Here is a 25,897-nt window from a genome sequence, read left to right as displayed (position 1 = left end):
AGGTCATCTCGTTTTGATTGCAATTAATTGAAGCTCCAGCACTGATCCTTGTAGGATTCTACTAGTCACAGTCTGCCAAGTTCAAAATACCTCACTTATCCTTACTCACTGCTTCCTATTTGTTAATCAATTCTCTATCCTGTGCCTTTAGCTTGCATATCAGTCTTTTGTTGTTTTACCGCCTTACCAAATGATTTTGGAAATCCAAGTATATGACAGGCTAAATAAAAGGGGAGCGAGCAGTTATCAGTTACATCCTCTGGAAAAATAATGTTAATAGCCAATCTCCTGAGATCTTTCTCAAATCTATTTTTTTTTGTTTTGACTTTTTTTGTTTAAAGGCTAATCATCCAATGTGATTATTGCAATACAGTGTTGCACTAAATTGAGACTCTGCAATGGGAAATTATTTTCAAACCCATTGTGCTGCCACATTAAATGCTGGGTACTGCAGAAGTTAAAGTTACCTCTTCACTCCCAGGGTAGGCACAGCATGGGGTTAGATAAGGAGTAAAGGTTTTTTAAAACCCTTATCATTCACCCAGTTTCTCCAGAGCCTGCCTTTTTGTGCTTGCTTTACTCTTTTTTTCCTCTCAATAACCTTCCTGTCTCACCTGTTTGATTTTTGTAGCTTTTTAATGGCTCCCAGACAGTTTTGCATGGGTCTCTGTACAGGTGGCCAAATGAAGCAACTTGTCATTCTGAGAATTGGCTCCAAGGTTTAAAAAAAACAGGGTGGTGGTGGAGGGTTGTTTTTCCGACTGGAGGCCTGTGACCAGTGGAGTGCCACAAGGATCGGTGCTGGGTCCTCTACTTTTTTTTTGTCCCTTTTTTCTATAAAATGATTTGGGTGTGAGCATAAGAGGTATAGTTATTAAGTATGCTGATGACACCAAAATTGGAGGTGCAGTGGACAGCAAAGAAGATTATCTCAGATTACAACAGGATCTTGATCAGGTGGGCCAATGGGCTGAGAAGTGGCAGATGGAGTTTAATTTGGATAAATGCGAGGTGCTGCATTTTGGGAAAGCAAATCTTAGCAGGACTTATACACTTACTGGTAAGGTCTGAGGGAGTGTTACTGAACGAAGAGACCTTGGAGTGCAGATTCATAGGTCCTTTTTAAAAGTGGAGTCACAGGTAGATAGGATAGTGAAGGTGGTGTTTGGTATGCTTTCCTTTATTGGTCAGAGTATTGAGTACAGGAGTTGGGAGGTTATGTTGCGGCTGTACAGGACATCGTGCAATTCATGTTTCTTTCCTTATCAGAGAGATGTTGTGAAAATTGAAAGGGTTCAGAAAAGATTTACAAGGATGTTGCCAAGGTTGGAGGATTTGAGCTATAGGGAGAGGTTGAATAGGCTGGGACTGTTTTCCCTGGAGTGTTGGAGGCTGAGAGGTGACCTTTTATAAAAGGCTTATAAAATCATGAGGGGCATGGATAGGGTAAATAGTCTTTTCCCTGGGGTGGGGGGAGTCCAGAACTAGAGGGCATAGGTTTAGGGTGAGAGGGGAAAGATATAAAAGAGACCTAAGGGGCAACTTTTTCAGAGGGTGGTACGTGTATGGAATGAGCTGTCAGAGGATGTGATGGAGGCTGGTACAATTGCAACATTTAAAGAGGCATTTGGATGGGTACGTGAATAGGAAGGGTTTGGAGGGATATGGGCTGGGTGCTGGCAGGTGGGACTAGATTGGGTTGAGATATCTGGTCAGCGTGGACAGATTGGACTGAAGGGTCTGTTTCCATGCTGTAGATCTCTAACTCTGACTTTGAGCTCCAGTTGAGCCCTGGTCCTCCCTAATGTGGAGGTGTATTTTAAGCTTTTATTTCCCCTGTAATGGTTCTGTTTTTGGTTGTGTAGAATGAGCAGCAGCAGCAATGTGGGAGCGGGGCCAGTGGGTGGTGTCAGAGCTGTTTGCTAATTTGGTTGAGGGAAGTTTGAAGAAAAATAAGTAACTACTTAACTAAATGGTGAATAACCTAATGCTTTTATTTCTCTCAACACCAGGTTCTAGTCCAACAAGTTTTGGGCGGCACGGTGGCAGAGTGGTTAGCACTGCTGCCTCACAGCGCCTGAGACCCGGGTTCAATTCCCGACTCAGGCGACTGACTGTGTGGAGTTTGCACGTTCTCCCCTTGTCTGCGTGGGTTTCCTCCGGGTGCTCCGGTTTCCTCCCACAGTCCAAAGATGTGCGGGTCAGGTGAATTGGCCATGCTAAATTGCCTGTAGTGTTAGGTAGGGGTAAATGTAGGGGTATGGGTGGGTTGCGCTTCGGCGGGTCGGTGTGGACTTGTTGGGCCGAAGGGCCTGTTTCCACACTGTAAGTCTAATCTAATCTAAAGTTTATTTGGAAGCATTTAGCTTTGAGTGCCACTCCTTTTATCAGACGTTGGCATCCGAAGGCGCAAACAAAACTGGAATGAGACGTTCAAGAAATCAAAATTGAAGGAACACAGGTGTCAGACAACCACCTGATGAAGGAGCAGCGTTTTGAAAGCTAGTGCTTCCAATTAAACCTGTTGGACTATAACCTGGTGTTGTGACTTTTAACTTTGTCCACCCCAGTCCAACACCAGCACCTCAATCATGGCTTTTATTTGTGTAAGAGGACTGTATGCTGTGGCTGTAACCTTTCTTGCCCACTTTGTTGTGAATTCTTTTTTTCTCTAGGACCTTCTGAAAACTTGTCATGCAGCCAATGCCAGCTACCTTTTCCAGCAAGACAAGTTCTACAACATCTGTTACGATACAGGTGACAAGTCTCTGCAGTGTGGCCGGAAAGTGGATTGCCTCAAGCTGTGGCTGATGTGGAAAGCCATTGGTACTCGAGGGCTGGAGGAAAGAGTTGACCGTGCCTTTGCCTGCACTAGGTTTGTATTAGGACTATGATCTTGCATTGACAACTTGGGGGTCACACACTTGAGATCACCATTTTTCTGAGGGTTTTTGTCTTTGGAACAGTCTTTCACAAAAGACTGGAAGCACGGTCCTTGAATAACTTTTTTTCAGGCATAAGTAGGTTGATCCCTTGATCTTAACAAGGGAATGGAAGGTTGTTGTGGGCAGAGAACGTGAAGTAATCCAATTAGCCATTATCTTATTGAATAGAGCAGCAGGCTTGAGGGGCCACATGGTCTACCCTCCGCATTGGTATGTTTTGTAGACCTCAACTTGACTGTTCAAATCCCTCCATGGTGTCTTGCTTCTCTATCTCTAATAATTTCCTCCCGCTGTTTTAATTCTTTGTGATATCTGCGTTTCTCCAATTTTGATCTTTTGAATGTCTGATTTCTGTTGCTGTGCCATTGGTAGTTGTGCCTTCAGATGCCAAGGCCTGAAGCTATCTCCTAAAACTGATCTTGCTGTTTGAATGAGCTTCTGATCACCTGTCCTAATCTCCAGCGTCAAACATGGTTTGATGCTATTATAAAGAGACTTGGGCATTTTTATTATATTTAACTCTGTTACAATGTGGGGTGGTTGGAGGGGTATCTGGCACACCTCTGCCATCTTTTTAGGCAGAGTCAGAAACCCTTAATCCTTTTAATGACAAGATTTGGTTATATCCTTGAGATATCATCACCTCAGGTGGGTTCAGATCAAGAGCTGGCAGATGTGATAGCTGGACAGCTCATCAACCAGCATAGATACAGTGGACTGAATTGCCTCCTGATCTAAAACTTCTACAGTGCTACACTGCTATATAAATATAAGTTGTCATTTAGTTTTGGTCAGAGCTCATTTGGTTGTGTTACCTCCTACATATCCATTGCAAAACTTCTTGATTGGGTGCTGATTGGAACTTCTGAATGGTATGAGAAGCTTCATACTGAGGAAACGAGCTACCTGAATTCTAATGGCTGGCAAACTGAGGACCATGCAAAGTAATATCTGTAGTTCACTGTCCTAAATGACTCTGACCTTTTTCTGAAATGGTACCTTCAAAGAAATATAACCAAAACTCTAGTTTCCTCTTTTTAAAATCCAAATGAATATTCTAATCCTTTATCATTCAATGCTGACTTGCGTTCCATGAAAAAGCAAAATGTACTTGATTGTTTTTGGAATATCCTAAGGTTGTGAAAGTATGAGCATGCTCTTTCACAACAGCACTAAAGTGCCAATTGGCATATCTCTTGTCTACCAGCGCTCAGCAAGAAGAACTTGCCCTCTTGCCTTTTTCTTGTTGTCCTGCAACTTTTTTTTTCATACAATGATCTCATTGCTTTTTGAAAGCCTTGATTGAATCTGAATCTGCCTCTACCACACTCTTGACAGTGCGTTCTACATTTCACTGCGTAACAACAAAGTTGTTTTTCCTCATGTCACCATTATTTCTTGAAGCAGTCACCCCAAATGTCCTGAAATTCTTGTAACTTCTCTCAGTGGGAACAGTTTCTGTGAACTCCTCATTTTGAACATCTCTATCAAATCACCTCTTGAATTCTGTAACTGAAGTCCCTCATCCTGGGGGCAGTTCTTTATAAATTATTTCTGTACCTTCCTTAATATCAATGTACAGTTTAATCTACTGTTTCCTACTTGTCAGGACTTTTGCAGGCTGCAGCATTGAGGAAAGATTGTCTTGTTGCTCTGCATTGCTAATATCCTATTATTGCTAATTGTATTTCATTCTTTAGTATTCTGTATTATTTCTTTTGAAGATATTCATTGTTGTGCCTCTTGTTTGAAGATCATTTGTGAAAGATTCCTGACTAACTGCAGTGGAGGATAACGACAGCCTCTATCACTGGATGGAAAGACTAGCATAACATTTGCTTTCTCTCTGTCACTATATCCATGGAGAGGGATAGGAGCAGACAGTATGGGCAGTAATTGGGGGAGGAGGAATGACAGGTGCCTGAATTGGAACAGATGTGCCCAGGGAAATGCACAATAGAAATGTGGAGGTTGTTTAGGAAGCGCCTGCTGATAGTGCTGAACAGGTTTGCCTCGCTGAGGTAAAGTTTTAAAAATCTCACACCAGGTTATAGATCAAGTTTATTTGGAAGCACTAGCTTTCAGAGCGTTGCTCCTTCATCAGGTAGCTGTGAAGGAGCAGTGTTTTGAAAGCTAGTGCTTCCAAATACATCTGTTGGACCATAACTTGGTGTTGTGATTGTAACTTTTTCCACTCCAGTCCATCACTGGCCTCTCCTTGTTATGGCTACCACTGAGGCAAGGGAGGGATGGCAGGTTGGAAGAAACTTTGGTGACAAGGGGTGTGGAACATCTAATCAAGAGGAAGAAGGAAGCTTGCTAAAGATTGAAGAGGCAAGGATCAGATAGGACTCTAGAGGGTTACAAAGTAACCAGGAAGGAACTGAAGAGACTTGGGCAAGCTAGAAGGGGGCATGAAAAAGCTTTAGTGGGTAGGATTAAGGAAAACCCAGAGGCATTCTACACTTGCATGAGGAACAAAGGATGGTTAGAGTGAGGGTAGGGCTGATCAGGGATGGTGGAGGGAACTTGCACTGGAGTCTGAGGAAGTAGGGGAAGTCCTTTAATGAATACTTTGCCTCAGTTTTCACGACTGAAAGGGATCTTGATGTTTGTAAGAACATTGTGAAACAAACAGATGCTTGAACTGGTTGATGTTAAGAAGGAGGATGTGCTGGAAATCTTGAAAAACACTAGGATAGCTAATTCTCCTGGGCCAGACAGGATGCATCCTAGGTTACTACAGGAAGCTGGGGAAGAGCTTGCTGTGATGATCTTTGTCCTCACTGTCCACTAGAGTAGTGCCAGGTGTTTGGAGGGGGGCAAATGTTATTCCCTTGTTCAAGAAAGGGAATAGGGATAATCCTGGGAATTACAGACCAGCCGATTTTTCGTCCATGTTGGACAAAGTATTGGAGAGTACCCTGAGAGACCAGATTTGTGATTATTTGGAAAACCATAGTCAGCATGGCTTTGTCAGGGGCAGGTCTTGCCTAACAAACCTTATTGAATTCTTTTGAGGATGTGACGAGACACATTGATCAAGGTAGAGCAATGGATTTGTTGTATATGGATTTTTAGCAAGGTGTTTGATAAGGTTCCCCACAGTAGGCTCGTTCAGAAATTAAAGGGGCATGAGATACAGGGAAATTTGGCTGGCCCATAGAAGACAGGGTGGTGGTAGATGGAAAGTATTCAGCCTGGAGCTTGGTGACCAGTGGTGTTCTGCAGGAATCTGTTGTGGGACTTCTGCTGTTGGTGATTTTTATAAATGACTTTGAAGAAGTGGAAGGGTGGACTAGTAGGTTTGCTGATGACATGAAGGTTGGTGGAGTTGGGGATAGTGTGGAGGGCTGTTGTAGGTTGCAACGAGACATTGACAGGATGCAGAACTGGGCTAAGAAGTGGCAGATGGAGTTCAACCTGGAAACGTGTGAAGATATCAACTTTAAAGGTTGAATTTAAATGCAGAATACAAGGTTAAAGGCAGGATTTTTGGTAGTGTGGAGGAACAGAGGGATCTTTGGGTCCATGTCCATAGATCCCTGAAAGTTGCCACCCAGGTCGATTTTTAGGGTTGTTAGTAAGGCATTTGGTGTGTTGGCTTTCCTTAGCATGGGGATTGAGTTTAAGAGACGTGAGGTTATGCTGCAGTTCTATAAAGCCCTGGTTAGACCACAGCTGGAATATTGCATTCAGTTCTGGTTGCCTCATTATAGGAAGGATATAGATGCTTTAGAGAAGGTGCAGATGAGATTTACCAGAATGCTGCCTGGAATTGGGCATGTCTTATGAAGAGGTTGAGTGAGCTAGGCCTTTTACACTGGAGAGAAGGAGAGGTAACTTGATAGAGGTATACAAGGTAATAAGTGGCAGAGACTTTTTTCCCAGGGCAGAAATGACTGTCACAAGGGGTCATAATTTTAAGGTGTTTGGAGGAAGATATAGGGGAGATGTCAGAGGTAGGTTCTTTATGCAGAGTGTGGTGGGTATGTGGAATGCACTGCCAGCGGTGGTGTAGAGTCAGAGACATTTAAGCAACTGCTGGACAACCACATGAATGGTAGTAAGTTGAGGTGTGTAGGTTAGGTTGATCTTGGATCAAGATAAATGTTCGGCACAATATCATGAGCTATACTGTTCTATCTCGTGACCTTTTTGACCTAATGAATCTGAAATGTTGTCCCCATCTGTAGATCATCTGCTCCTCCCTGCCACCACCGGTTTTGCTTGGACAATCAATGCTCCACTTCCACGTGCTCTCTTGCTTCTCCTTCAATCAGTCACTCCACCTCTCCCACATTCTGAGCTCCTCATTCCAAGCTGCTTTCCAACTGCTTGAGCTTTTGTAGCTGGGGTTTAATGTGGAGTCTCAGCCCTCTCTTGCTTGAGCTGTTGTATTGCTCTAGGTGGTAGAGGTTGTGGGTTTATAAGGTACTGTTGAAGGGGTGGCACGGTGGCGCAGTGGTTAGCACTGCTGCCTCACAGCGCCAGGGACCTGGGTTCGATTCCTGCCTCAGGCGACTGACTGTGTGGAGTTTGCACGTTCTCCCCGTGTCTGCGTGGGTTTCCTCCGGGTGCTCCGGTTTCCTCCCACAGTCCAAAGATGTGCGGGTCAGGTGAATTGGCCATGCTAAATTGCCTGTAGTGTTAGGTAAGGGGTATATGTAGGGGTATGGGTGGGTTGCGCTTCGGCGGGTCGGTGTGGACTTGTTGGGCCGAAGGGCCTGTTTCCACACTAAGTAATCTAATAAGGACCCTTCCTTGGTTGCTGCAGTGCATCTTGTGGATGGTACAGACTGCTGCAGCTATGCATCAGGGATGAAGGGGAGTGAATGTTGGTGGTGGATGTGGTGCCAATCAATCAGCCAGCTTTGTCTGGGATGGTGTTGAGCTGCATCCATCCAGGCAATTGGGGAATCTTCTATCACCCTCCTGACTTGTGCCTTGTCGATGGTGGGACAGGCTTTGGGGAATTACTTGCTGCAGTATTCATAGCCTCTGACCTGCTCTTGTTTCACAGTTCATTGGGTTTCTGACCCATGATAATCCCAGGATAATGTTAGTGGGTTTCAACAATGGTAGTGCCATTGAATTCTAAGGTGGTGGGGGGGGGGGGAGGGTGAAAAGAAGTGATTTAGATTAACTTTTTTTTGGTGAAGGTAGTCTTTGCTTGACAACTGTGTGGCATGAATGTGACTGAATACTGTCTAGGTTTTGCATTTGGACTTGAACTTCTTTAGTATTAAAGTTGTGAAATGGTGCTGAACATAAAGCAAGCACCCCCACTTCTGATTTTATGATTTGACCTTGATATAAAGGACAGTCACTGTCTCATCTCATCTTTGGAATTCAGCTGTTTGTTTTTTTTTGCTCAAGTTTGAGCATGTAATCCGATCAGGAACCGAGTGACCCTGGTGGAACCCAAACTGCACATCAGTAAACAGGTTATTGCTGAGCAAGTGCTAATTGTTACACCTCACTGGAGTAGCAGACTAAAACTTGAGCCCTGTTACTCTTAAAATTGTCATAAAAGTTAGATTTTGAAAAATACAGAAATGGGGGAATTTTGTGTCTTTTAGACCCTGATAGCACAGACCAAGTTTGTGTACTTGACAAGAATTACTATTTATTACAAAAATCAATTCTAGCTACAGATAAAAATTATAAACTAACAGCATGTAACTCTACTATATAAAATGCTAACCCCCTTAAACAACTCTTGCATGGGGATGGTACTGGTGTTATGTTTGGGGTAGAAAGACTGGGTGTGGAATGAACTTCCTGAGGAAGTGGTGAATGTGCGTATAATTCCAATGTCCAAACATACTTGTGACAATAAATGAATGTACTGAAGCACAGTGAACAGCTTTATGAGCAGTACAGGCAGATCATTGTAAGCAAGGATGTACTTGATGCATACAAGTTACATTGCACAGGGTGTACACTAGATGAGATCAACGTTTGTAAGATCAGCATTTTTTGAGGCTGGAAAGCCCATTCATCAGTCTGATAACTGCTGGGAAGAAGCTGTTTCTGAACCTGCTGGTACATGTTCAGGCTTCTGTATCTTCTGTCTGATTGAAGAGGCTATAGGAGACCATTGCCAGGATGGGAGGGGTCTTTGACATTGGCAGCCTTTCTGCAGCAGCGAGCTGTGTAAATGGAGTCCATGGATGGGAGGTTGGCTTCTGTGATGGTCTGGGCTGTGTACCCAACCTTCTGTAGTTTCTTACAGTCCTGGGTAGAGCAGTTGCTGTGCCAGGCTGTAATGCACCTGGACAGTATGCTTTCTCTGTTGCATCTGTTTAAGTTGGTGAGGGTCCATACAGATGTACCAAATTTTCTGAGACACTTGAGGAAGAGATGTTGTGCTTTCTTGACCGTCCCATCTACATGGGAAGTCCAGGATGGGTTGTCGGTTACTGTCACTCCTAGGACCTTGACGCCCTCCACTCCCTCAACCTCTGTTCTGTTGATGTAGGTGGAGGCATGTTCTTCTTTCTTTTGAGGTCAATGATGAGGTCTTTGTGTGTGTGTGTGTGTGTGTGTGTGTGTGTGTGTGTGTGTGTGCGCGCGCGCACGCGCTCATTGCACCATGTCACTATGAATAGGAAAGATTTGGTGGGATATGGGCGAGGGCAGCCAAATGGGACTACTTTTAATTTGGCATGGACTGATTGGACTAAAGGGCCTGTTTCAGTGCTGTATAATTCTATGACTCTACATAAAACCACTTCAGCTGGCTCCCGTTCACAGGATTAGGTGAGATGATTCTTGTGCTCATTCACAGTGCTGCTTCCTTTCTCTATGTACTTTCTTCTGTTTGCTCCTCACTTACAAATATCTGACTTTTATCAATTGGAAGTTAGTTCACAGCAGCTACTGTAGAAAAAATAAATTGGCTTTGTTTCCAGGCTTGCAGTATTTGTTTTTTACTGCAGAGATGGCTTCAGAGTCTATGAACCTTTTTGATCGAGACAAACTATCTTGTTCACCCATCCAATCATGTAGTTGTTGGCAGGTAGAAGGCCTTTGGTCTGGGGACTATTGACCAGTTATTGTTATCAATCAGCTACTTGTTTGCTGGTTGGACCTCCATTCCTACAGTGCCCTTGGCTCCAGCTCATCTGCAAATTACACTTCAACTACTGCTTGAATAGCAGCTGTGTAAACAATGTTTATAGTGAGTGTCAAGTTACTTAAAGCCCCTGAACAATCCTCTATTTTTAAAACTATTACGTTCTCATTTCAGTCAATAATCAAAACTGCAGGAAAATAAAATACGCGGTCTTAAAGTTGAGGAGCTCTTCATTCCTGCTTTTTCCCGACATTGTGCACTTGAACAATTCTCCACGTTACTGGGTGGATGCCAGTAGTGTCTCTCTACTGGAATGGCTTGATGAGGGTGTGACTAGTTTTGGCACTCAACCTTTTCAGCATGACTGCTGAGACATTGTAGCCTTTCACTGTTCAGTACCTTCAGCCATTTCTTTTTTTGTGAATTGAATTGGTTTAAAATTGCAAACTATGGTGCTGGGGACCAAGGTGGATTAGTCATTCAGTACTTCTGCCTGAAGCAAATGCTTTATCCTTGTCTGTTGCAATTATGTTGGAGTCAGCTGTCATTAGGAAAGGTCATGCAGACATATTGCCTTTTGTTTAATTACCACCATGCGTGAGGGTTGAAGAGCTTTTATCTGTTGTTTGTTGTATGATCATGTTGCATCCTGTTTTAGCATGAGGAGAGACCTATGTTGCTGTTGAAGGTTGCCATCCTATTTCTCAAGAATCCCTGTTGCTGCTCTGGGAATGTTCTTTGGTTTGAGTATTGGTCACTTGGCTTGAGAGCCTTTGTCTACCATTAGTGTGTTTGTAGGTCTGGAGTTGCAGAGCTCAGATTGTGTAAGGATTCTTGCCCACAAGGGCACATGTGAACCCATTTGAACACTTCAATGCTTTTTGTAGTTATCATGGTCCTATATTCTTGATCAAAATTTATTTAACTTCAAATTGACAGTAGAGATTGAGGACTCCTCTCTAGATGATTAGTGCACATCTCTGGACCACCAGAATACCCATGATAACGGATGCCATACACAATATCCTGTGAGGATGTATTAGTATGAGGAGGTTACAATGCTCACCAATTCATATGAGAGGTTGTTGCTTTCCCCTGTCCCTTCCATCGCACTGTTTTACTTGCTGGCTTTTAGATGTAATTCTGAGGTTTCCTTTTGTGTGTTAATATCATTCGATCATGGAATTTTCCTTTCCCTCAGATATTTTGTCAATGAGATGAAGAAAAGAGAATGTTTTCGACTACTGATGGAGGTAAAATGCCACTTTAACTATACTTCAAAGTTTTCCCCTTTTTCCATACTTGATACTTCAGCCTCTGATTTCATCTCTCCATAATCGTAGTTGTAAAATGGAACGTTATTGAATAATCCCCCCTTTTTTTTAATTGAAATGGATGAAAATCCCTGCTTCCAATTTCATCAAACTCCTCTGCCTTCTCCTACTCAGTAACACTTCACATCTCTCTTCCCATGGCACTGCCTCCAGGTCCCTGACTGATTTACCTGCTATTGTTGTGGGAGGGTGAGTGGGGTGCTCCTAGTTGGGTTGGAGACCGGCAGGATTCCTGAGCGTTTGGTGGGGGAGGAATGAAGTCCAAGGTAACTATGGGAAGTAGTCACCATGGTGTGATGTGGAGGACAGCAGAAATAAAGGCATCTTTGTGTTTGGGTTGTCAGGGAGGGTCTTTTGCAGTCCATTTTGAGATCGTAAGTCTGATTCTTTTCAAAACTTAGGTGTCACCTAATGTCTGCCACTTTGTTTTGGTCACTTTTTTTAATGTCTGTCCAGTGTGATTCCAACATTCTGCTATCAGACTGCTCCTCTATTGAACTGCAGTTTCTTCTTGCTAACCTTCCGGATGACCAAAGGTTTTATTTACTGGTGGCCCTAGCTACACATTTTTCACCCGTAGAGATTCTGCCCCTTCCCAGTCGTTGAGCTTTTCACTATCGTGGAGCCGTATTTGGTCTACGTTCCATCACCCAAATGTCTCGTCAACTCTGGCATTACTTGCACCTGCCTTTTATCTCTGCTTTTCTTGGCTCAGTGTGAGCTTTCCCTACAGCTTCTATTTCAAACCGCTTTCCCAGTGCTCTAAGTGTAACAGTTCAGCATGTGGCACTGGGAAAGCACAGTAGGTCAGGCAGCATCCGAGGAGCAGGAGAGTTGACGTTTCTGATTCCTGATGAAGGGTTTATGCCTGAAACATAGTCTTGCTTCTCAGATGCTGCCTGACCTGCGCTTTTCCAGTCCTCCACACGTTTTGACTGACTCTCCAGCATCTGCAGTCATTTTCTCCCTTTTGTTTTGTGACAGCTTGTTTATACATGTCACAGGCTTGTATTCCGAAGTGACGTTGTCCCCTTTTTTTTAAAGGGAGGAGATGGGTGTGAAGTGGGTCTGTTGGCTGCTTTTATTTTTTATTTTTGGCTGATCTTTTGAAGTACCTCTGATTTTGAAAGATCAGTTTTAAGGATGGGAAAGTTGGCATCTTAACGAGTACAGACTTCTCATTTTCTTGCAGCCTCAGTATGTCAATGTTTGCTTCTGGTATATCCCACCCAGTCTGCGAGGGAAAGAGCAGAGTTCTGACTTCTGGCAGAGCCTTGGAAAGGTAAGGATGTGCTGTTTTTTTTTTTTGCAGCTGATTTGTTCAGGAGGGGTAAATTACCATGATGGAATTGTTTTAGCATAATCTATTAGGGGAGAGTAAGAGGGGTGGCTATAGTCATTGGTTTGGTCAAAACAGCAATGGGGAGCCCCTGCCATTCACTATCATCCCACCTCTGGAGTTATGATTGACTATACCCAGTAGTAGTATATTCATTACTATACTACTACGGAGTATAGTCATGACCCACAATACTCAGTCACTATAACTGCTCATGACTTGGATAACCCAACTCCCATAATTGATACAGTTCATGTGTCTTGCAGTATCCATCAACAAATAGGCAAAGAAGTTAGACTGGGCGTTTTTAGTCCAGTTTCAGATTAAGTAAAAATGCATAGTCCATTTATCTTGTTGCTTGAATGCAAAGCTTAACTTGGACCTTTCATTCTATAGTGACTACTGTAGTATAAGGCAGTAGGCAAAAGACCACTGTTGAAGACTCCCTGTGCCAGAACCATTCATAGTTAGATGGTGACTACTTGGAACCAAAACATGACCTCCCTGGAACATTTATACCTGAAGATGCAAGCACTGTGTTGGCAGAAAGGAAATACTTTAAAAGGTGGCTGTGCCTGTTCACTTACCTGTTTCTCATTCACCTTTTTTGACCACTATATCTGTTTTTCAGGTTGCCCCATTTATCAAGGAGCGAATGATGAAGCGAGGCAGCATGATGGTAGGTTACCAGCACCATGGAACCAAAGTGAACTTCTTCCGACAGGTCCTGATCAGTCCGCAGGTCAGCCGGGAGGACATCAACTTTTTTCTAGATGAAATTGAACGGCTAGGAAGTGATTTCCAGCCGGAGTAATGTATCAGCACTCTTACTTTGCTGTAATCTATCCATTTGTGATCTCATCTAAAAGTTTAAACTGAGCTCAGGTGATCTCTCATTCATTCTCCTCCGTTTGGATGTTTCCAGAAGAAATTCTTGCTCGAACAATTCAAGTTTATGGGAGCAAAATAAATTTTTGAAGATTTTGATTAAAATGATCAATTAATGTATACACAGATCTTCCTGCTGACTGTATGTGTTCCATATTAGATATTTTGCCAGTTTCTGCAGACAATGAATCCAGAGACACCAATCTGTCCCTGACTTGGCTTGTCCTATTCAGATGTCATTGGCTTGTCATTTGTGCGTGTTAGTACAGTGGAGGAAATTCATCTGGGGTGTCAGCTGATCTACTGAGAACAAATTAGAAACAATGTTAACTTGTATTTAATCCTTTGCTGTCCCTATTCTCGGTGTGTTTGGTGTAGAGGAAGCTTCACCCTGTATCTAACATTGTTGTATCTGACCTGGGAGTGTTTAATGAGACATACGTTTTAATAATGTGATGTTCATATTGAAGGAAAAATAAATTGTTTGGTAAAAATCAGACTGTTAAGCTGATGGGGACATCTTGGAAATGATAAATATTTTGCAAACAAGGAATAAATCTTGTTTAATGGGGAGGGGAGTGACTATAAAAGGGATGATCATTTTATTTTGTTGACTACTGCATGCAATTTGAGGTTGAGAGTAAGTGTGACGTTTTTGTTTCTTTCCATCCCTTGCCAGCATAAATCCATGCAGAGGTTTGCGTCCTGGTTGAGTTCTTGAGAGATTTTGCTTTGCTGTCCAAGTCTACCCAGTGTAGAGTTGAAGGAGATAAGGTGGTATAATTAAATAGTTGTCTGCAACAGAATCTCCAGTCCTCCAATTCTCCAATTTCTTATCTCAGGGCAGTGAGGTGGTTTGTCAGTGGTGGCAGGATTCCTCTAATATAGCTTCAATAAAACAACTGCCACTGTTCTTCCCGTCCCTTTCAATGATGCTTGATATCCTTTCAGTAAATATTTATTTATTTCAATATGATTGGATGATGCAGAAGTGTGGAACTTCACCTTGGACTGTGTGCCATCATCTGGTCTGGCCTGAATCTAATAGAGAGCTCTATCTACTTTGCCATTTAATGACCCTTCATACTATTTTTAGAAGAGTATTGACTACTAAGGGAAATTGAAAGTGTCAATGTCATCTTGCTGAGTGCACAAGCCCAAGGCATTCCTTAACTTTGTCTGGTGCACTGGTATTTTCAGTCTGGTATAGAACCAAAAAAAAATGCAGTTTGCATGCTCTGCTCTTAACTTCACAGGAATTAACTACAGTAATAAATTTGAGATCTAATGTTATCTGTATAATGGTTGAGGGTGTCTGGGATGGGTTACTGATAAGGTGCAGTCCCTTTTTTGGTTTAAAAAGAAAAATCCCAAGGTGTATGTGTGTTTTTTTTTAATGAGCTTTTAGTCATCTTCTACAGTATACCATCTTTATACTAAAAACTTTCTGTATTATGTCAGCAATTTTCTGCTGTAATGGGCATGTGGTCAAACTAATATTAGTTTGTCAAAAAATGTCATCTTTTAATCTCTTCATGCTCGTTGTCATCACTTCCATAGTTTTGTGCCAATCACTGATTTTGAAATTACTGGAAAACACTAAAGTGACTTCACTCTACCTTCAATTTGATGCGGAGTACCTTTTTTTTTGCTTAAACCCCCCACCCCCTCTAAGTTTAGTGAGGTCTCTGAGCAATAGCCAGAAAATGCTGGAAATGTAAAGAGTCATTCAATTTCTGGGGAAGAGAAGTCTATTTTTGCTTTCAGATATTGAACAGCTGTGATGTGAAACCTCTCCACATGAACTGTTACCTTCAAAAATTACCTTTTTTTTTCCTTTTTAACTTGGCATTTGAAAATATCACATAGTGAGAGTGTTTGTTGACTTGAACAAAGCTTGCCATGGCAAGTTTTTAAGGCTGGTTATTAGTGTAGTGTAAGTACGCTATACTTCTGAACAACCTCTGACAGTGAAAACCAATTATTGCCAGTGTTGAGTCTAATTCCTGTTGGTTAAAGTCCTGAAACCTTCCCACTAAGTATACTTGAGTGAATTGAAGTGGCTTAATGGGCAATTCATATCACCCTGTCAGTGGTGGAGGGATTAAGTAGTGGATAGAGTACTGATCAAGTGGCCTACCTGGCCTTTTGAATGTTCTCAGCTGACATCCAGGCAGGGAAGAGTGTTCCATCAGTTTCCTAACTTTATATCTTTGCTCACATCTGTCCACCATTTACAAATGTTCCCAAACTTTGCAGTGGTCACCAAAGCCAGCCATTCATGAGTATTATCTACTCAAGTGGGCGGAGGAGAGAGAAGAGTCATTGAAGCAACTGAAGATGGCTGGGTTTAGTACACTACCCTGAAGAACTCCTCTTGACATGTCCTGAGGCTGAGATGACTGACCTCCAACAACCACAACCCTTGTCTTTTTGTGTCAGGTATGACTCCAACCAACAGTGTTTCCCCTGGTTCCCAATGATTCCAGTTTTGCCAAGACACCTTTTATGGCACACTTGAATGTGTCACTCTCACTTCCCCTCTGCAGGCATTTTGGCCAATTTTGAACCAAGGCTGTAATGAAGGCAGGAGCTGAATGGCTTAAGCAGAACTTTGGTTGAGGGCACCAGGTACGTGGGAACACCACCAGCTGCAAGTCCCTCTCCTCCAAGCAACTTATCCTCACTTGGAAATATATTGCTGCTCCATCAGTCTCATCAGGAACTTCCTCTGAACTGCAATATAAGAGTACTATACCACACAGACTACAGTAGTTCAAGGTGGCTCACCACTGCCACCTTGAGGGTGACTCTGGATCAGCAACAAATTCTGGACTAGCCAGTGATGCCAAGATTCCATGCAAAAATAAATTTAAAGTAATGCATAAAGTTAACCATTCATAAGGATAGATGAAAAATTGAATGGGTCCTGTGTAAGTTAAAGGGAAGGTGCATTTGGAGATAGGTCTTCCCTTTTGTTCTGTCATGGGATTTGGGGTGGGCAAGTGGGACTAAATGACAAGGTTTCCTGTTTTTTTTAAAAAAGTCAAGGCAGTGAGTATTTCTTTACTTTTCCCAATGTGTCCTAATGTGGTGTGAATACATTTGGACAATTGCTATCCCCTCATTCAAAGTGGAAGAAATTAGGAAAAAACTACCAGCAAAAGCAACAGTAAACAAATGGAGTTGTTATAGCCTAAATTTGTTGCATTCAACAGCCTTCCAGGCTATAGAGGGCTGAGCGTAAAGATGAGATTGAGATTGTTTCTCAAGCTTGGTGTGATCGTCACCAAAACAATGTAGCACCCTGAAGACCGGAAAGCTCAGGAGCGTAAGCAAGATGGAGATTAAAATGCTCGGCAACAGGAAGGTCAGGGTCATGCTTATGGTCTGAGCAAATTTTACTGTTTTGTAGAGTACTTTTTTTTTAGTCTGTGATAATGTAGACTACTTAAATCACTTCGTGGATTAAAAGAATCAGCAATAATTCTGTCCTTGTCCTTTTATCCTTTTTACCAGTTTGTTCCAGACAAACTGTTAGACAGGAATTGAAAGGAATTCATTCAGCATGTCTGGGAAAAGGAGTCAAAGCTCCACATATAGAACTGTTTTAACATCTGTTTGATAACTTAGCTGCCTTACATCACAACAATATGATTCTTCTACTGAAGAATTTAAGGAGTTAATCACAAGAAAGCCGTCTCTTCAACTAGCCTAGACAGTCGATGTCAAATGTAACGAGGAACAAATGTGATCAGGCAAGCTGCAGACTTACAATATTGCGGAAGAAAAAAAATCTAAAGGATCATCAATACTGTCATACCATAATCTTGAAGGATACATTGTATAAAAATTCAACTGCAGGACTTCCCGATAGCAGAACATTGAAGAATAACACTGCACAAAAGTTGAACCTGGGACGCATCCACAGAGAGATGCTGTTGGTTGGAATTTGTAGCTAAATTCCACATTTAATTGGCAAAATTGGGTTGTGAGGCTTAACTTATGTAAAGGATTGTCTTTTTAATTGGTACATGCAATAAAGTATAAATAATTGCAGTATTTGATTGATTTGTGATTCATTGATTGTGATTCATTATAAGTAGCTTGTGGTAATTTACCCAAGCTTAAATCATGAGCAGCACATATTGTACGTACATGTAGCAGGAGTAGGCTATTTGGTCCCTTATGTCTGCTGTTAAGGCTGATCTAATTGTAACCTCTAATCCACATTTCTGCCTACTTGTAATATTTTTCATTCACTTGCTTACCAAGAATCTATGTAACTATGTCTCTTTTTTAAAAAAAAATCCGTGACACGCTTCCTGAAAATATTGTGGAAGCTGAATTCTAAAGCCATGTGCTTCACTGAAAGAATTTTTTGCCTTTGTGTTTTAAATGGGCAACACTTTTTAAAAATTTTAAAATCGTTACTTTTTTTTAATACAAATTTTCTCACTGGAGGAAACCTCCTTTCCACGACTAACTTGTTAAGGTTTCTCATGATTTTTTTTATCCTGCAATCAAGTTACTTCTCACTTTTTTAACTCCAGTAGATACAAACCTAGTCTGTCTGCCCTTTCCACGTAAAATAAACTGCCCATGCCATGCATTCGGCTTATACCCGAAATGTCAATTCTCCTGCTCCTCGGATGCTGCCTGACCTGATGTGCTTTTCCAGCACTACATGCTCGACTCATGCCACCTATTAGTCCTGTAAACCTTTTCTGAATTGCTTCCAATGTTTCTATATCCTTCTTTCAGTAAGGTATGCTTATTTAAGCTTGTAAATTCCTTGTTGTTTATATCTAAACTGTAAATTATATTGTTCTATAGTCCTTCTCATGGCTTAAGGTTCTAATGTAGATATCACAGAACTGTCTGTTCATGTTCGTATTGGTGCTTGTAGGAATATCTTCAGCTGTGCCTGCTGTGGCATTCCTTGAAACATTAGATGCAGAATTGCGGATTACTAAACTGAAAATATAACAAACTGACAGTACAGTCTCGTTTCGGGGCGTAGGGCGAAATGCAGGAGTTATTTGAAGTAGGAGTTTTGAATCTGGGATATTTTGAGCATAACTTTGGAACTCGCAGAAAAGTATGGCGTCCAGTGACGCAAAGAACAAAGGGGAAAAGAGCCTTAGAAAATATTTTTTTAAGGTAAAAGATATCTTTAATATTTCCAGGCATTTTAAAGAGCGAAAGGAACCAGTTTTGTAGAAGGTACATTTGGTAGCTTGGAATTCGCCCGTAGTTAAAATGGCGGCAGTGAACCGTTAGTGTAGACGCTAGTTGCCAACAGTAGGTATGGTTGCGCTGGCTTCAGATCCCGCTGTGGGACAGATGCGGTATTTCCCGGCGTGCTGTTGGCAGACTCGACAGGGTGTTTTTTTCCCCTCATTTGCGCTGCGGTCGGGGGTTTTGTTTTGTAAACTTGCCGCCCGAGGCTGATGCAGAGCGGATGCTGTGAGGAGCGTGTCTCCCGGTGAGTCACTCGATCCAACCGCTCACCCGAGGCAGAGAAGCAGGCGCTAGGAGCTCGGTTGTGTGGAAGCGGGAGGGTGGCCTGGATATTTAGGCCGTGTAACTCGGCCAGGCCCCAGCCTAGGTTCTAGGGCGACTTTGTTCAAGAATAAGCCCAGTGTGCAAGCCCTCAAGCGAGGAGAATAGGGAAGAAAATCCACTTTATAAGTACCACTCCTGGTTTACATTAAGTCGAAAATCCAAGTTGGAGTTTGGCTTAACCCCCTCTCTGTTGTGTCTGAAGCGGAGATGGTGTTCGGGCCTTTTTACTTTTTCTATAGGCCTGAGGTATTTCTTTCTTGAGGATCTGGTCAAAGGTCTGAAGTTTTGATGTCTGGGTTCATTTTAATCATTCTACACAGAAACACGTCTTTCTCCACACCCCCGCCCCTCTCCTCTCTTCCCCCCCCCCCCCCCAAGTGTTCATGCTCGCCTTAAAACAGACTCTACAGCTTTGTAGTCTCAACTCTTTTTCTTTAAAATGTACCTACTTCTCAGAACTACTGACGGGTCGTAGGCACTTGTGCGTTACTTACCACTTTGCCCATGCTGCGCGATGTTCCCCTTCTTTCTGAAATCTACATATGTTTTTGAAAAATAAAAACGCCATATCTGTCCAAAGTTTCAACTTGGATCGCCCAGTTTCCCCACCTGTCTCCCATGTTAGCTGATATTATGAATCGCTCTTGAGGCATAGAAACAGAAAAAGTTTGAGATACACGGCAGGTAGGGCAGCATCTGTGGAGCGAGAAACAAAGCTAACGTTTCAGGCCATGAACTTTTCGTTAGAACTTTTAAGATTTCTGCTTTTTGTTTACTGCCTCTTCAGATGTTATCTCTCTAAATCTATTGTCACTGCCTCAGTCTTTAAAATACCTGCATATCTCCAAATGCGAGAGATACTGAGGCAGCCCAAACGCCCCATCCTCCTGGATTAGTGTGGTGCTGGAAAAGCACAGCAGTTCAGGCAGCATCCGAGGAGCAGGAAAATCGACGTTTCGGGCAAAAGCCCTTCATTTTGCCCGAAACATCGATTTTCCTGCTCCTCGGATGCTGCCTGAACTGCTGTGCTTTTCCAGCACCACTCTAATCCAGAATCTGGTTTCCCGCATCTGCAGTCATTATTTTTGCCTCATCCTCCCGTCGCAACATTGCCTCACTGTACACTTTGTTGACCAGTTGGAGATCTTTATTGACAGTTCAATGCCAGTTCACTTTAGGTCACCATCTGCCATGTTCAGTAGGAGCTTACTGCATGACCTGATGGATAGGAGGTGATTGTGTAACTTTGGTGACATGGCCAAGCCAGCTGTACTGTTTTTGTGGCCATTGATGTATGAAACTGGAGGCTGTTCTGTGTCTTCCTTTTTCAGAGATAAAATCCCATCTGTGTATGCATAGAACTGTGCAAAACCATCTGACATCAAATGCATGTAATCATCACCCATCTCCTAACAGTGCTTGACCACTTGACACTTGCAAACTACTGCCCTATCTCCAACCTCCCTTTAAGTCCATGAATGTGTTGTCACCTCCATTTCCATCTTTTCCCAGATTTCCACATTTGAATTCCTCTGATATTAAAGGGCCTTTCCATGATCCAGAAACAGCTTCTATTAAAGCCACAGGACATCTATGTGACTGTGACAAAGGTAAATGTTTCTCCTCATCCTTTTTGACCTTTCACCATGTCAAATGTTGCATATTACATCATGTCCTCCAACACTTCTCCATAAAATAAAGGAGTATAAGTTGATCATTCAGCCCATTGTGTCTGCTCTACCATTCAATGAGATCGCGGCCCTTAATTCTCAATTCCACTTTCCTGCCTTTTCCCCCATAATCCTTGATTTCTTTATTCATTAAAAATGTCTATCTCAGCCTTGAATGTACTTGAATGACAGCCTTTTGTGGTAAAGAATTCCTCTAAGAATATTTTGATAATAGCTTCAATCTGCAATTTGAGAGGGAGAGGGTAGTGACAATATTTCTGTTGAATAAAGGGAACTATGGAGCTATGAGGGAGGAGCTGGCCAAAGTTCAATGGTGCAGGGATGACAGTGGAGGAACAATGGTGAATATTTCTGTGTATAATGCAGAAATTGCAGATCTGTTCATTCCAAAACGGAAGAAAGATCCTAGGAGGAGGCAGGGGTGGCCGTGGCTGACGAGGGAAGTTAAGAAACATTTAAAAGAGAAAAAGTATAACTTAGCAAAGATAAGTGGGAAAACGGAGGACTGGGAAGCTTTTAAAGAACAACAGAGGATTACTAAGAAGGAAATACGTAGAGAAAAAATGAGGTATGAAGGTAAACTGGCCAATAATATAAAGGAGGATAGTAAAAGCTTTTTTAAGTATGTGCAAGGCAAAAAAATGGTGAAGACTAAAATTGGGCCCTTGAAGACAGAAACAGGGGAATATATTACGGGGAACAAAGAAATGGCAGAAGAATTGAATTGGTACTTCAGATTCTCTGGGGAAGACACAAGCAATCTCCCTGAGGTAACAGTGGCTGAAGGACCTGAACTGAAGGGAATTTATATTTGCCAGCAATTGGTGTCGGAGAGACTGTTAGGTCTGAAGGTTGATAAGTCCCCAGGGCCTGATGGTCTACATCCCAGGGTATTGAAGGAGGTGGCTCGAGAAATTGTGGATGCGTTGGTGATTATTTTCCAGCGTTCGATAGATTTGGGATCAGTTCCTGCGGATTGGAGGGTAGCTGATGTTATACCACTTTTTAAGAAAGGTGGAAGAGAGAAAGCAGGAAATTATAGACCAGTTAGTTTGACCTCAGTAGTGTGAAAGATGCTGGAGTCTATTGTAAAGGATGAAATTATGACACATCTGGAAAGTAGTAACAGGATAGGTCACAGTCAGCATGGATTTATGAAGGGGAAATCATGCTTGAATAATTTTCTTGAACTTTTTGAGGATGTAACTCTGAAGATGGATGAGGGAGATCCAGTAGATATAGTGTACCTGGACTTTCAGAAAGCTTTTGATGAAGTCCCACATAGGAGGTTAGTGAGCAAAATTAGGGCGCATGGTACTGGGGGCAAAGTACTGACTTGGATTGAAAGTTGGTTGGCTGATAGGAAACAAAGAGTAGTGATAAATGGCTCCATTTCAGAATGGCAGGCAGTGACCAGTGGGGTACCGCAGGGATCAGTACTAGGACCACAGCTTCTTACAATCTATGTTAATGATGTAGAAGATGGTATTAGCAATAACATTAGCAAATTTGCTGATGATACTAAGCTGGGTAGCAGGGTGAAAGGTGATGAGGATGTTAGGAGATTACAGGGTGACCTGGACAAATTAGGTGAGTGGTCAGATGCATGGCAGATGCAGTTTAATGTGGATAAATGTATGGTTATCCACTTTGGTGGCAAGAGCAGGAAGGCAGATTACTACCTCAATGGAATTAATTTAGGTAAAGGGGCGGTATAGAGAGATCTGGGTGTTCTTGTACACCAGTCAATGAAGGTAAGCATGCAGGTACAGCAGGTAGTGAAGAAGGCTAATAGCATGCTGACCTTCATAACAAGAGGGACTGAGTATAGAAGCAAAGAGGTTCTTCTGCAGCTGTACAGGGCCCTGGTGAGACCACACCTGGAGTACTGTGTGCAGTTCTGGTTTCCAAATTTGAGGAAAGACATTCTGGCTATTGAGGGAGTGCAGGCGTAGGTTCACGAGGTCAATTCCTAGAATGGCAGGATTACCTTACGCTGAAAGACTGGAGCAACTGGGCTTGTATACCCTTGAGTTTAGAAGACTGAGAGGGGATCTGATTGAGACATATAAGATTATTAAAGGTTTGGACACTCTGGCGGCAGGAAACATGTTTCCGCTGATGGGTGAGTGCTGAACCAGAGGACACAGCTTAAAAATACAGGGTAGACCATTTAGGACAGAGATGAGGAGAAACTTCTTCACACAGAGAGTGGTGGCTGTGTGGAATGCTCTACCCCAGAGGGCAGTGGAGGCCCAGTCTCTGGATTCATTTAAGAAAGAGTTGGATAGAGCTCTCAAGGATAGTGGAATCAAGGGTTATGGAGATAAGGAAGGAACAGGATACTGATAAAGGATGATCAGCCATGATCATATTGAATGGTGGTGCAGGCTCGAAGGGCAGAATGGCCTACTCCTGCACCTATTGTCTATTGTGATGATTTGTAGCTCATGTTGAGGTTCTGGATGTAGGTTTGCTCACTGAGCTGGAAGGTTCATTTCTAGACGTTTCGTCACCCTACTAGGTAACATTTTCAGTGGGCCTCCAAGTGAAGCACTGTACGTGATTCCTGCTTTCTATTTATATGTTTGGGTTTCTTTGATTGGTTGATGTCATTTCCTGAGAACTGCAAAGGAAATATCAAAGGAAAAACAATGGCTGCTTGTCAAAAGGATATGTTGATTGAGGGGGATTTTAACCTACATTTCAAAAAAACTCAGATGAGGAGAAAATAGTCTAGATGAGGAATTTATTGTTTTTGGGACAGTTTTTTTAGATCAGCATGTTTTTAGCACCAACCAGAGAGTGGCCTGAACTAACTTACCAATGTGATAGACTTAATTACTGAACCAATAGTCAAAGCACCCCTGGGTATCATTGATTATAATATGATTGAATCTTGCATTCCAACAAATAAGAAAAATTCTCAGGGACTGCATTCATGGTTAACAAAAAAGTATCAAACTTAAAGAAAAGATATAATTGTGCAAAGACAGATGGCAGGTCAGAAGATTAAACAGGACATTTTTAAAAAGAACATAATTGCTAAAAGGTGAACGAGAGAGAAATTAGAGTGTGAGAAAGTTAGCTAAAATGTAAAAGTAGATTGGCAAAGTTTCTTCAGATTCTTTAACTGTTTTTTGTTAAAGTAACTGTTGGTCCTATAAAAAATGAGTCTGGGGAATTAGTTATGGAGGATCAAGAGATGGCAGACAAATTGAACAGATATTGTCTTAGTTTTCAGTAGAGACGATACAAGTAGCAGCCTTGAAATAGATGCAAGTCAGGAATTGAAAGGGGGAAGAGGAGCTCAAGAAAATTACGGTTACCAGGGAAGTAGTACTGAGGATTCTGAGGAAGGTCACCAGACTCAAAATGTTAACTCTGTTTTCTCTTCACAGATGCTGCCAGACCTGCTGAGCTTTTCCAGCAACTTCTGTTTTTGTATTGAGTATTACTACAAGTTGACAAGTCCCCACGTCCTGATGGATTTCATTCTGTGGTTTTAAATGAAGTAGCCAGTGAGATAGTTGATGCGTTGGTTTTAATTTTCTAAAGCCCAGTAGATCCAGGGCATTTCCTTTATATTGAAGAATAGGTAATTTAACTCCTTTTGTTCAAAAAGGGAGAGAGGCAGAAAGCAGGAAACTACAGCCCAGATAGCTTACCTTCTGTCAAATATTTATTGGCGTTCTTAAAAGAAATTACTTGTGCAGTAGATAAAGGGAACCAGAGGATGTATTCTACTGAGATTTCCAGAAGCATTTGGCAAAGTGCCACATCAAAGGTTATTGAGGAAAATAAAAGCTTGTGGTGGGGGTAATATATTGGTGTGGATAGAAATTTGATTGGTTAACAGGAAGCAGAGAGTAGTAATAAACAGGTTTATTTTAGGTTGGCAGGATGGCTATGATAAATTGGGTGACGATTGATAGACAATGGCAAGCATTTAAAGAGTGTATGGAAGAACAGAAACAATTGTTTATTTCTGTCTGGCATAAAGCAAAACAGGAAAGATGGCCTGACCATGACTAATGAGGGAAATTTGGGATATTTGATCCAAGGGGCATACAAATTGGACAAATAAAGCAGCAAACAGTTTATGTTTCAGCAGAGGACAAAAGGATTGATTTTGAGAGGGGCCACGTAGAGGATGAGAGTAAGCTTGTGATGACATGCATACTGCTTGCAAAAGCTTCAGTAGGCATGTGACAAGGAAAACAAAACAGTGAAGATAAGTGTCTTACCCCCTTTTGGAGTAAGAAACAGCAAGTTTATAGTGAGGAGCAAAGATGGCAGTCTTGGTTCTGTCTTCACAAAGCAGGACACAAATAACACCCCAAAAATGGTGGGGAATTTATTGCATTAAAGGTAGGTAAATCCCCAGGACCTGCAAATCTACATCCCTGAGTATTTGAGGAGGTGACGTGAGAAATAATGGATGCATTGGTGATCATCTTTCAATATTCTAGACTCTGGAGCGGTTCCTATGGATTGGAGGGTAGCTAATGTAACCCCACTATTTTAAAAAAGAGAGAAACCAATAAATTATCGACCAGTCAGTCTGACATTGGTCATAGGGAAAAAGCTTCAGTCCATTATAAAAGATTTAGTGATACTCCACCTGGAAAACAGTGACAGGATGAGACAAACTCAGCACGGATTTATGAAAGGGAAATCATGCTTGGCAAATCTAGTGGAATGTTTTGAGATAAACGCATAGAGTTGATGAGGAAGAGCCGGTGGATGTGGGTTTACTTTGACTTTCAAGGCTTTTGATAAGGTCCCACATATGAGACTAGCATGTAAAATTAGAGTGCAGGGGATTGGGAGTAGTGTACTGATCGGCAGACAGGAAACAGTACAACTAAATGGGTTTTCTGAGTGACAGGCAGTAACTTGGACCTAGCTGTTCACTAAATATTAATGATTTGTAGAATCATGCAGTACAAAAGAGACCCTTTGGCCCATCAAGTCTGTACTGCTAAAAATATACCACTACCTACACTAGTCGGCACGGTGGCACAGTGGTTAGCACTGTTGCCTCACAG

The 25,897-nt window shown here is 42.2% G+C and overlaps 2 protein-coding genes across 6 annotated transcripts in view; both read left to right on the top strand.

Moving 5' to 3' along the window:
- Nucleotides 1-15,973, top strand: part of LOC132805824 (cysteine sulfinic acid decarboxylase-like) — a 48,930-nt gene extending 32,957 nt beyond the window's left edge. The window contains exons 12-16 of one of the 2 annotated variants that reach the window (XM_060821114.1): nucleotides 2,676-2,875; nucleotides 11,228-11,279; nucleotides 12,553-12,642; nucleotides 13,331-13,441; nucleotides 15,847-15,973. In XM_060821114.1, coding sequence (XP_060677097.1) covers nucleotides 2,676-2,875; nucleotides 11,228-11,279; nucleotides 12,553-12,642; nucleotides 13,331-13,441; nucleotides 15,847-15,954 — 561 coding nt within the window. In that variant the 3' untranslated portion in view covers nucleotides 15,955-15,973. Of the gene's footprint in view, nucleotides 1-2,675; nucleotides 2,876-11,227; nucleotides 11,280-12,552; nucleotides 12,643-13,330; nucleotides 14,053-15,846 lie in introns of those variants that run through there. The other variant, XM_060821115.1, reaches the window with a different exon arrangement.
- Nucleotides 15,974-18,864: 2,891 nt separating this feature from the next.
- Nucleotides 18,865-25,897, top strand: part of LOC132805699 (zinc finger protein 148-like) — a 77,062-nt gene continuing 70,029 nt past the window's right edge. For 3 of the 4 annotated variants that reach the window (XM_060820889.1, XM_060820888.1, XM_060820886.1), the window contains exons 1-2: nucleotides 18,865-19,075; nucleotides 20,668-20,765. In XM_060820889.1, the coding sequence (XP_060676872.1) occupies nucleotides 20,709-20,765 (57 nt within the window). In that variant the 5' untranslated portion in view covers nucleotides 18,865-19,075; nucleotides 20,668-20,708. The remainder of the gene's footprint in view (nucleotides 19,076-20,667; nucleotides 20,766-25,897) is intronic. The other variant, XM_060820887.1, reaches the window with a different exon arrangement.

This window comes from Hemiscyllium ocellatum, chromosome X (genome assembly GCF_020745735.1).
Source record: "Hemiscyllium ocellatum isolate sHemOce1 chromosome X, sHemOce1.pat.X.cur, whole genome shotgun sequence".
NCBI classification, from domain to species: Eukaryota; Metazoa; Chordata; class Chondrichthyes; order Orectolobiformes; family Hemiscylliidae; genus Hemiscyllium; species Hemiscyllium ocellatum.
Note: the sequence above shows the minus strand (reverse complement) of the source record. Positions and strands in the feature narration are given on the sequence as shown.